Source organism: Orycteropus afer, unplaced genomic scaffold (assembly GCF_000298275.1).
Source record: "Orycteropus afer afer isolate SDZICR_OR568_19922 unplaced genomic scaffold, OryAfe1.0 scaffold00194, whole genome shotgun sequence".
NCBI classification, from domain to species: domain Eukaryota; kingdom Metazoa; phylum Chordata; class Mammalia; order Tubulidentata; family Orycteropodidae; genus Orycteropus; species Orycteropus afer.
Window position 1 is genome coordinate 701,993 of NW_006921781.1, and position 12,105 is coordinate 714,097.

At 39.2% G+C, this 12,105-nt stretch overlaps 1 protein-coding gene across 1 annotated transcript in view; it reads left to right on the forward strand.

The window, feature by feature from the left end:
• Window positions 1-12,105, forward strand: part of ZC3H13 (zinc finger CCCH-type containing 13) — a 162,818-nt gene that overhangs the window by 127,300 nt on the left and 23,413 nt on the right. Inside the window, exon 13 of the mRNA XM_042781909.1 lies at window positions 1,848-2,369. Within this exon, the coding sequence (XP_042637843.1) occupies window positions 1,848-2,369 (522 nt within the window). The remainder of the gene's footprint in view (window positions 1-1,847; window positions 2,370-12,105) is intronic.

The following is a 12,105-nucleotide window of genomic DNA, read 5'->3' on the forward strand; positions in this document are numbered from 1 at the left end:
ATGACTTAGTAATATTCCATTGTTTACCACATTTTGTTTATCCATTCTTCTTTTGATGGACATTAGTTTGTTTCTACCTTTTGACTATTGTGAGTGGTGTTACATTATGTTTGCATTCCAACTTTTAATTATTTTGGGCATATGCCTAAGATTAGGATTGCTGAGTTGTATGGTAGTTCAATGTTCAACTTTTTGAGGGGCTGCCGAACTATTTTTGCTGAGGCTGTACCATTTTTCATTTCCATCAACAATGAATGAAGGTTCCAAATCTGCACGTCCTTGCCAACACCAGTTATTTTCTGTTATTTGTTGTTGTTGTTGTTTTTTATCATAGCCATCCTAGTGGGAGTAAAGTGGTATTTATATGTGGTTATGATTTGCATCTCCTTCTGGTGCCATAGTGGGTAAGTCATTTGGCTGCTAACTGGGACGGTTCATGGTTCAAACCCACCAGCTCCATGGGAAGAACATGAGGCAATCAACTTCCATAAAACTTTATAGTCTTGGAAACCCAATGGAGATTGCTATGAGTTGGAATCAATTCAATGGTAGTGGTTTAATGACTAGTTACTTGGACCATTTTCTCATTTCTGTATCCTCTTTGATTGAGATACCTATTTAAGTCCTTTGCCCCTTTTTCATTTGGGTTGTCTGTCTTTTCACTGTTAAGTTACAAGAGATTTTTGTATATTCTGGATATAAAACCCTTATCAGGGTTTCTCCCTATATATATGCTATCTCATCGCTTTATGGATAAAGTCCTTTGATGAATGAGTGTTTAATTTTTTATGAGACCCTCTCTCTTTTGTCTTTTGCTGTTTGTGCTTTTAATGTTACATCTAAGAATACATTATTAAAAACTAATACTAATGTCCCAAAGTATTACCTTTATGCTGTCTTCTGAGAGTTTTGTGGTTTCAGTTCTCACAATTTGGTCCTTGATCCATTTTGAATTAGTTTTTGTATGTGGTGAGGTATGGATCCTGCTTCATTTTTTTTCATGTAAAAATCCGTTTTCCACAGCACCGTTTATTAAAGAGACTTTTCTTTCCTCCATTGAATGGGCTTAATACGGGCTTATCGAAAATAAATTGACCATGGGTATATGGGTTTATTTTTGGACTCTCAATTTTGTTCCACTGGTCTGTACATCTGTCGTTATAGCAGTAACAGGTTGTTTTGATTACTGTTGCTTCATAGTATGTTTAAGGTCCGTGGGTAGTGCAAATAGTTAGCACCCTACTATTCTACTATTAATCTAAAGGTTGGCAGTTCTAACCCATCTAGCCATACCACAGAAGAAAGACGTGGTGATCTACTTTTTAAAGATTACAGCCAAGAAACTCTATGGAGAAGTTTTGCTCTGTAATACATGGGGTCACCATGAGTCTTGACTCGATGGGAGTGTTTTGTTTTTTAATAGTATGTTTTGAAATCAGGAAGTGTGAGTCCTTCTACTTTGTTCTTCTTTTTCGAGATTGATTTGGCTATTTGGGGCCTCTTGACATTCCATGTAAACTCCATTTCTGAAAAGAAGGCTATTGGAGTTTTTATGGGAATTACCTTGAATTGATGCTTTCTCTTTTGACCACAGAAAGGTTCTGTTAATGCCCAACTATTTTATATACATACTTCTTTGAAGTTATTTTGTGGTTATAATGTGGAAATAGACCCCAAAAAAGTTTTGATGTTTTTTCATTAGCAGTTTAAGAGAGATTAAAGTTTTCTTGAAATGAGTTATTTGGATAGCTGAGAATAAAGAAAGAAAAGAAAAGGGCTCTAAAACGAAATGTTTTATTTCTATATTATCAGGTACTAACTCTTTGCATGTTGTATGTTTATTTTAGATCGCCAGGATTCAAGAAGTCATAGTTCAAGAAGAAGTTCTCCTGAGTCAGATCGACAAGTCCATTCAAGATCCGGGTCGTTTGATAGCAGAGACAGGCTTCAAGAACGTGATAGATATGAACATGACAGAGACCGGGAAAGAGAGAGGAGAGATACAAGGCAGAGAGAGTGGGACCGAGATGCTGATAAAGAATGGGCACGGAACAGGGACCGAGATAGATTGCGGGAACGAGAGAGAGAACGAGACAAAAGGAGAGAGTTGGACAGAGAACGAGAGAGACTAATTCCGGATTCTGTTGAAAGAGATAGGGATAGAGACAGAGACAGAACTTTTGAGAGTTCTTCCCAAATAGAGTCTATAAAACGCAGTGAAGCAAAACTCGAAGGTGAACATGAAAGAGACCTAGAAGGCACTTCTCGAGACTCTACAGCTTTTGATAAAGAAAGAACAGATAAGGAAATGGGATCTGTGCAAGAATTTGAAGATATAAATAAAACTGAGAGAACGGAGAGCGTGGAAGGTGAGTGCCCCTTCCTTTTGTTTCTTACACTGCTCCATTCCTTCTTAGAGTAAAATTCACATTGCTTTAAAGCAATAAACATCCTTATTACATCTCTTGATTCTCTAATTAGATACCCCAGTATGCCTCTGTGATAAATGTATTTAGATATATAGAGAGAGATGTATATCTACTCTTTGACTTGACAAAATATTTTTACTTCAACTTTCTTCATGTTGTATTTTCATCTCAATTTAGAGTATAAATAGCATCAAATGATGAGCCATTGTATTAATGGAGTTACAGTCTTAGTGTATAATTAAATATTATAATAATTATTTTTAAACTTTTTATTGTGATTTATATGAAAGTTTACAGAGCAAATTGGTTTTCCATTCAACATCTCATACACATTTTGTTTTGTGACGTTGATTGCAGTCTCCATAATGTAATGGCTCTCCTCCCATTCCACCCTATATTTTTAGTTTCCATTCATCCTTCCTGCCTTCTGAGCTTTGTTCTTGGGCAAATGCCGCCCTTTTGATATCGTATGGTTGACTGTTCTAAGGAGTGTGTACTCTGGCCTTACTGTTTACCTGTAGGCCTATTATTTGGCTGAAAGTTGAGCCATGGAGGTAAGTTCAGTTCCAAGCTTGAAGGGTGTCTTAAGTACAATAGTTTTGAGGGTCCCACCAGTCTCTGTCAGACTAGTAAGCCTGATCTTTATTGTGTCTTTTAGTTTTGTTCCACATTTTTCTCCCATTCTGTCCAGGAACTCCTATTGTGATCCTATTCAGAGCAATCAGTGGTGGTAACTAGGTACCATCTAGTTCTTCCAGTATCAGGATTGTGAAGGCTAGAGGTTACATGGTCCCTTAGCCTTCTGGATTAATTGTTTCCTTGCATCTTTGATTTTCTTCACTCCTCTTTGCTCTGGATAGGGATAGACCAATAGTTGTACTTTAGATGGCCACTCACAGGCTTTTAAGACCCAAGTCACTATTCACCAAAGTGAGGTATAGAACATTATCTTCATGGGCTATATTATGCCACTTGACTATGGTGTCCCCCAAGACTGTGGTCCTTAGCCTTCAGGCCCAGTGATTACATTCCCTCAAGGTTTTTGATTATGGCTAAGAAGTATTCATAACTTTGCTCTAATGTGTTCAGCAAAGTAATGCTATTACATTATGGAGACTACACTCAACGTCACAAAACGTGTATGAGATGTTGAGTGGAAAACCAATTTGCTCTGTAAACTTTCATATAAATCATATTTTTAGCTATATTTGTATCACATATGAATACATATGAAGAACCATCCTCTTTCAAACCTATATATATTTGTGCGTATGGTCCCATTCCCTTTCCAACACCTGTTCAACATTCCTGTCTGTCCACTTGTAGATTATTGTTATTATTGTTATTGCAAGATTATGTATGCAATAGTATTTACCTTTTTTGTTGCCTTTAATTCTTATGCTTCCCCCAGTATCTTCGTTTGCCTTTATCATTTTGTGTTGACCCCTCCTGCATTGTATATTGCTTTTCCCTTCCACAAAGTCTATCCTTTAGTTAGTGACCTCCCCTCCTCTCCCCTCTAACCCCTCACAACGTTCAAAGAATGTTTCTTTCTGTGTGTAAATCTCTTTCTGACCTTATAAAATAGTGGTCTCATAAAATACTTAACCTTCTGCAGTTATACCAGTTCCACTCAGCATAATGTCCTCCAAGGAACTCTGGTAGCATAGTGCCTAAGGCACTTGACTGCTAACCAGAAGGCTGGCGGTTCAAACTCACCAGCCACTCCTTGGAAGGAAGGTTGGGTGATCTACTTCCATAGTGATACTTCCTCGGAAACCCAAGGAGGGGTCGCTATGAGTTGGGTCCAAATCGATGGCACATACCAACAACAACAACAGCGTCCTCCAAGTTCATCCCTTTATGAGGTGTTTTGCAGAATCTTGGTTATTCTTTAACATTGCCAATATTCCACTGCATGGAAGTAGTGTAGTTTGTTTATCCATTCATCTGTTGGTGGGCACTGAGTTCATTTCCATCTCTTTGCTATAGTGAATAATGTTGCAGTGAACATGTTGTTGTTGTTTTGTACATGCTCGCTACCAGTCTTTGTACATGCTTGCTACCATTTGTTGTTTTCTATCTTACTGAACTTTGGTATAATTGCTTGTATGAGATGATATCTCATGTTACTTTGATTTGCAACTCTGTAATGGTTAAGGATTGTGAGCATTTCTTCCTATGTTTCTTGCCCACCTAAAAGTCTTTGAAGTGTCTGTTCATGTTCTCTGCCCCCTTTTTTTTTTCCCCCAATTTTTATTGTGATTTGGATAGAAGTTTACAGAGCAAATTCATTTTCTATACAGCAGCTCCCATATACTTTATCTCATGACATTGATTGCATTTTCTCACATTGCAACAGCTCCCCTCCCACTTCCTCCCCATGGTTACCTCTTAGGGTAACTATGTCTTTCCTTCCCATGCACTCCTGCCCCCTGAGCTGTCTCCCTGTGTATACAAGCTCTTTATTCTCCAATGATTGTTCTTTCCAGGGAATGTATTTGCCTAATGTAAATGTTCAGCTCATATGCTTGTTTTTTGTTTGGCAGGAAGCCATAGGAGTGGGTTCAATTCCAGACCAGAAGGGCAACTAAGGGCCATAGTCTCAGGGGTTCCACCAGGCTCTATCAGACCAGCAAACCTGGTCCCTTTTTTTTTTTTTTTTCCCTCATGCTTTTGAGTTTTGTTCCACATTGTTCTCCTACTCTGTCCAGGACCTGCTACCTAGATCCCCCTCCCCGGTTACTGTCTAGTTCTTCTGGTTTCATAGTAATATAGGCTGAGGATTGTATGGTGTACCAGTCACTTAGACTGATTGTTTCCCTGAATTTTTGGTTTTCTTCATTCTTCTTGGCTCTTGAGGAGATACCCATCATTGCATCTGGATGGCTGCTTGCAAGCTTTTAAGATCCCAGTCACTACTCGCCAAAGTAGGATGTGGAACAATGTTTTGTGTAGTATATTATGCCATTTGAGCTTGCTATCCCCTGCAGCTGTGGTCCCGAGCCCACAGGTCCAACTATTCACTCCCTCTTGAGTAGCTGGCTGTGGCCAAGAAGTGATTACAACCTCGTCCTTTGTCAGCTCTACTATATACCTGGGAATTCTTACAGATCATACAAATACACTTGTAGAAGCATTGTCTGTCAGCCCTATACATGGTCATGGGCACATTCCCCCCTGCAAAGGCCTACCTAATAGTTCAGCCTGTCTACCCATCTGTCAACCTGTAGATCAGTGTTTGCCTTCACTGACAACACAGTACTGTGTGTGCAAAAGGGTTCATCTTTGCTGTTTGTATCTCCCATGCATCTCTCAGTGTCTTCCTCTTCCTCAGTGCCACCGTGTTGATGACTCACTTTTGATACATTGCCCTTTTCTTCATCAAATCACTACTTGTCTCTACCTATCTAGCAGTGTTCCCTCCCATCCCCTCCCACCCATGATAACCAACAAAGAAAATTTCCTTCCATATATAAACCTTTCCTTGACTTTTTACAATAATGGACTAATACAGTGTTTGTTCTTCTGTGCTTGACTTATTTCACTCAGCATAATGTCCTCTAAGTTCATCCACATTATGCGGTGCTTTGCAGATTCTAGATTATTCTTTAGGGTTGCATAGTATTCCATTGTGTGTATGTACCATAGTTTGGTTATCCATTCCCCAGTTGATGGACACCTAGGTTGTTGCCATCTTTTGGCTATTATAAATAATGCTGCGATGAACATGGGTGTACATATATCTGTTCTTGTCCTGGCTCTTACTTATTTAGCATATGTACCTACTAATGGAATTGTTGGGTCAAATGGTATCTCTAATTCCAGCTTTTTAAGGAATCGCCATACTGCTTTCCACAGTGGTTGTATCATTTGACAGTCCCACCAGCAGTGTATGAGAGTCCCAATCTCTGCATCCTCACCAGCATTTATTATTTTCTGTCTTGTTGAACTTTGCTACTAGTGCTGGGGTTAGATGGCCTCTGCCCATTTTTTAATTGGATTACTTGTCATTTTATGTTGAAGTGTTAAAAAGATCTATAAATTTTTCAGAGATTAGTCCCTTGTCCACTTTATCATTGCCAGTTTTTTTTTTTCCCAGTCTGTGGGTTTGCTTTTTAGTCTTTTGGTCAAGTCTTTTAATGTGTATAAATGTTTAAGTTTTAGGAGGTCCTAGTCTGGGCAATCAACTTCCGTAGAGATACCATGTAGGAAACCCAAGGAGGGGTCGCTGTGAGTCGGAAATGACGTGATGGCAATGAGTTTGGTTTGGTTTTGGCAGTCTTCTAGTTTATTTGTCTTCTGCTGTTTGTGTGTTTTTAGTTATGTTTGATAATATATTTGTGCCTTTTATTAGAGCCCCTTAGTTTGGCCCTATTTTTCTTTGATGATCTTTACACTGTTAGGTTTTACATTTAGATCTCTGATCCATTTTGAGTTAGTTTTTATATATGGTGAGAGATCTGGAGTCTGTTTGATTTTTCTGCAAATAGATACCCAGTTTTGCCAGCATTGTTTGTTAAAGAGATTATCTCTTCCCCAATTAATGGATTTTGGCTTTTGTCAAAGATCAGCTGTCAATAGGTGGATGGATTAATAGCTTGTGGGTTCTTAATTATATTCCATTGATCTACATTTCTATTTTTGTACCAATACCTGGCTGTTTTGACTACTGTGTCTTTATAGCAGGTATTGAGATAGGGGAGTATGAGACCTCCTACTTTGTTCTTTTTATTTTTTTAGTATTACTCTGATTATATTATATGGGGCCTCTTTCCTTTCCATATAAACTTGAGGATGGAATCTGGATCAGGATTGCAATATATCTTATCTGTAGATGGCTTTGGGAAATACGACATTTTCCCAATGTTAAATCTTCCTATCCATGAACATTGTGTATTCTTCTATTTAGGTAGGTCTCTTTTTGACCCAGACAGACTAGGTAGAAGGACGTGGCCAGGTCAAGTGTGGGGTGGACTTGGGAATGGGCACTGAAAATCTTATGAATAGCAGGGAAACATTGTCTGATTTTGTGCCTGAAGATGAATCCCTCAGGTCAGAAGGTACTCAGAATAAAATTGAGGAAGAGCTGCCTTCTCAAAGTAGAGTTGATCTTAATGATGTAGATAGAGTAAAGCTTTTGAGATCTTCATTTGCTGATGTGGCACAACTCAAATGAGAAGGAACAGCTGCAAACATCCATTAATAATCGGAACATGGGATGTACGAAGTATGAATCTAGGAAAACTGGAAGTTGTCAAAAATAAAGTAGAACACATAGGCATTAGTGAGCTAAAATGGTCTGGTATTGGCCGTGACTCAGACAGTCATTTGATAGACTATACTGGGAATGACAAAGAAGAATAGTTTTGTATTCTTCGTCAAAAAGAACATTTCAAGATCAGTGCTAAAATACAGTACTGTCAGTGATAGGATAATATCCATGCACCTGCAAGGAAGACCAGTTAATACTACTTTTATTCATACTTACAATATGAATAAACAATCATGAAAGCCAAAGATCAAGAAATTTAAGATTTTTACCAACTTATGCAGTCTGAAATTGACCAAACATGCAATCAGGATGTATTGATAATTACAGGTGATTGGAATGGAAAAGTTATAAACAAAGAAGCAGCATTGGTAGTTGGGAAATAATGGCCTTGGTGATAGAAATGATGCCAGTGATTACATGATAGCATTATGTATGACCAACAAGTTATCCATTGCAGTTACCTTTTTACAACAACATAAACAATAATATTCCTGTGGACCTAGGTGCCAGATGGAATACACAGGAATCAAATAGAGTATACTTGTGCAGAGTGATGATACAGAAGTTTAATATCATTAACTTTATTCTGAGTTAATAATCATTAACATCACTAATATCATTAGAACAAAGCCAGGGGCTGACTGTAGAACAGACCATCAGTTGTTCATATCGAAGTTTAAGTTGAAGCTAAATTAAATTAAAACAAGTCCACAAGAGGCAAAATGAGACCTTGACTACATCTCACCTGAATTTAGAGACCATCTGAAAAATAGATTTGACACATTGAATATCAATGACCAAAGACCAAGGAGTTGTGGGATGACATCAAGGACATCATACAAGAAGAAAGCAGAAAGTCATTTAAAAGACAAAAAGGAAATGGAGACTAAAGTGGGATGTCAGAAGAGACTCTCAGTTGCTCTTGAAGGGACAATAGTAAAGGAGAGTAGCTAAATGGAAGAAATGGTGACATAAGAGAGCTAAACAGAAGATTTCAAAGGGCAGCTTGAAAGGACAAAGTAAAATATTATAATGAAATGTGCAAAGAAAATAATATTTCTCAAGCTGAAAGAACTAAAGAAAAAAAAGCCGAGTCTCAAGTTCTAATATTGAAGGATTTTGGGGGCAAAATATTGAATGATGCAGGAAGCATCAAAAGAAGATGGGATACACAGTCATTTTACCAAAAGGAATGAGTTGATATTCAGCCATTTCAGGAAAGAACTGCTGGAATTGAAGGAAAAAGTCCAACCTGCACTGAAGGAATTGGCAGAAAACAAGGCTCCAGGAATTGATAGAATACCCAGTGAGATGTTTCAGCAAACACATGCACTGTTGGAGGCACTCAACCATTTGTGCCAAGGAATTTGGAAGACAGCTACCTGGTCAGCTGACTACAAGAGATCTGTATTTTATGTGCTCCTTCTGAAGAAAGGTGACATAACAAATTGCAGGAAGTAATGAACAATATTATTAATACCACAAGTAAAGTTTTGCTAAAGATAACTAAAAGATTGTTGCAGTAATACATTGGCAAGGAACTGCCAGAAATTCAAGCTGGATTCAGAAGAGGATGTGGAATAAGGGACATCACTGATGATGTCAGATGGATCTTGGCTAAAAACAAAGAATATCAGAATGATGTGTAGCTGTGTTTTATTGTCTATGCAAAGACATTTTTCTGTATGGATCATAACAAATTATAGATCACATGGTAAAGAATGAGAAATCCAGAATGCTTAATAGTGCTCATGAAGAACCTATACAGAGACCATGAGGCGGCAGTCATTCAGACAGAACAAGGGGATACTGTATGGCTTAAAATAAGGAAAGGTGTGTTTCAGGGTTGTATCCTTGTACCATACTTATTCAGTCTATATGCTGAGCAAATAATCCAAGAAGTTGGACTATGTAAAGAAGAATGCAGCATCAGGATTAGATGAAGACTCATTAACAACCTGCGATGTGCAGATAACATAACCTTGCTTGCTGAAAGTGAAGAAGACGTGAAGTATTTACTGATGACAATAAAAGATTCCCATCTTGATTCTAGATTATACTTCAAAAGAAAACAAAAATCTTCACAACTGGACCACTAAGCCAATCATGATAAAACGGAGAAAAAATTGAAGTTGTCAAGGATTTAATTTTACTTGGATCACCATCAACACCTGTGGGAGCAGCAGTCAAGAAATAAAATGATACATTGCATTGGGCAAATCTGCAAAAGACCTTTTTAAAAATGATTAAAAACCAGAGATGTCATTTTGGGGACTATTCTGGTTACCTAGTACCTACCGCTCTGACAAGAACATACCACTAATAGGATGGATGAACAAACAGGAGTTTATTATCTTACAATTTGGAGGCTTTAACTCCGAGTTTAAAGTGCCAGGCTCTAGGGGCTGGGTGAAAGCCCTTCAACCTTGGGGTCCAGCTCTGCCTCCTGCTCCCAGCGAACTAGAGCTAGAGGCTTTTCTTCACTCAGGCAGCTACTGGCACAGTCCCAATGTAATTAAACCACACGGCAGGCCATTCATTCAAGTCCATTGTAAGTCCCAAGGTCGGCAGAGCATGCAGGCTGCTGAACAACAACATGGCTACATGCAGGGTCCAAGCGTGCCATAAGCTAGAGACCATTCCCCAAGGCTTCTGCTTATATACAGGAAGCAGACCACGTTCTCTAAGGCAGCTACTTAGCTGCTCCCAGTAGATTCCACTATGGCGTTGATTACCAGTCTCATCATAAGGAATACTACATCCAGCTGCTCAGCCGCTCAACCAGGCCCAGCCAAGTTGACACACAAACCGAACTACTACAGGGACTAAGGTGTGCCTTACCCAACCAATAGTATTTTTGATAGCCTCATATGCATGTGGGAGTTCTGGTGGCGTAGTATAAGGCCTTTGACTGCTAACCAGAAGGCTAGTGGTTCAAACCCACCATTCACTCCTCAGAAGGAAGGTTTGGCAATCTACTTCTGTAGTGATACTGCCTTGGAAACCCAAGGAGGGGTTGCTATAAGTCGGGTCCCACTCGATGGCAGTGAGTTCATATGCATGTGACAGTTGGGCAGTGAATAAGGAAGACGAAAGAGAATTGATGCATTTGAATTGTGATGTTGGCCAAGCATAGTAAATGTACCATGGAATGCTGTAGGAAAAACAAATCTGTCTTGGAAGAAGTTTTGCTGGAATGCTCCTTAGAAGCTAGAATTGCCAGACATTTTCTTACATACTTTGGTCATGTTGTCCAAAGGGACCAGTCCCTGGAGAAGGATATCATGCTGCATAAAATAGAGGTTCAGCGAAAAGGAGGAAGACCCTCAGTGAGATGGATTGTGAGAGTGCCTATGAAGATGGGCTCAAGCTTGGCCAAAGATTGTGAGGATGGCACAAGACCAGGCAGTATTTCATTCTGTTGTATGTAGGGGTGCCTATGATTCAAAACCAACTTGATGGCACCTAACAACAACTTGGTTTCTTGTAGTAGTGTTTTGTAGTTTTGTTTTGTTTTGTTTTTTCCTCCCCTTTGTATAAATCTTTTCTATCTCTGGTTAGATTTATTCATAAGTACTTCATCGTAGAGTGTCTATTGTTTTCTTCATTTCCTTTTCAGATTTCTCTTGGTTAGTGTAGAATATGACTGATTTTTATATGTTGTGCTTGAACCATGTGTCAAACCCATGGGCCACTCCTTGGAGGGAAGATTGGACAATCTACTTCTGTAGAGATACCGGTAGCCTTGGAAACCCAAGGAGGAGTTTCTATGAGTTGGGATTTACTCGACAGCAGTGAGTTTTGGTTTCTATTGAGAATAATGTGGGCCATTGGCTTTGTGTTTATACCCTTAATTATGTTGAGAGATTTCCCATCTATTCCTATTTTGCTGAACGTTTTTATCAAGAGTATGTGTTGGATTTTGTCACATGCCTTTTTTTGCATTGATTGATATGGTTTATTAATATGATATTGTGTTAAATTGGGTTCTCTAGAGAAACATAAAAACCAGCAAAGCAGAGAGAGAGAGAAAAAAAAAATTATCTTAGGACAATGGCTCACAAACGTATAGAAGCCGGCAAGTCCAAAGTCCCTAGAGGAAACGTCAGGCTGGCGGCAGCCTTAGCTTCCGCAAGCACAGGGGGGCCGAGGGGTGGGCTTCTCACTCACGGAAGGTTGTAATCAGCACACTAGGGTTTCGATCCCTCAAAGAATGTCTCTTCCCAGGATGTCCCTGGATATCCTGGAAGCAGGCCACACCCCTAGGGAAACTCCCCTTGGGCAGATTGGCCACTCAGAACACAGCCATCTGATCCCATCATGGGAACAACCACACAGAACTGGGGTCCAGCCAAGTTAACACACAGCTCCAGCTATCACAGTCCACCCCTTGTCAACTTG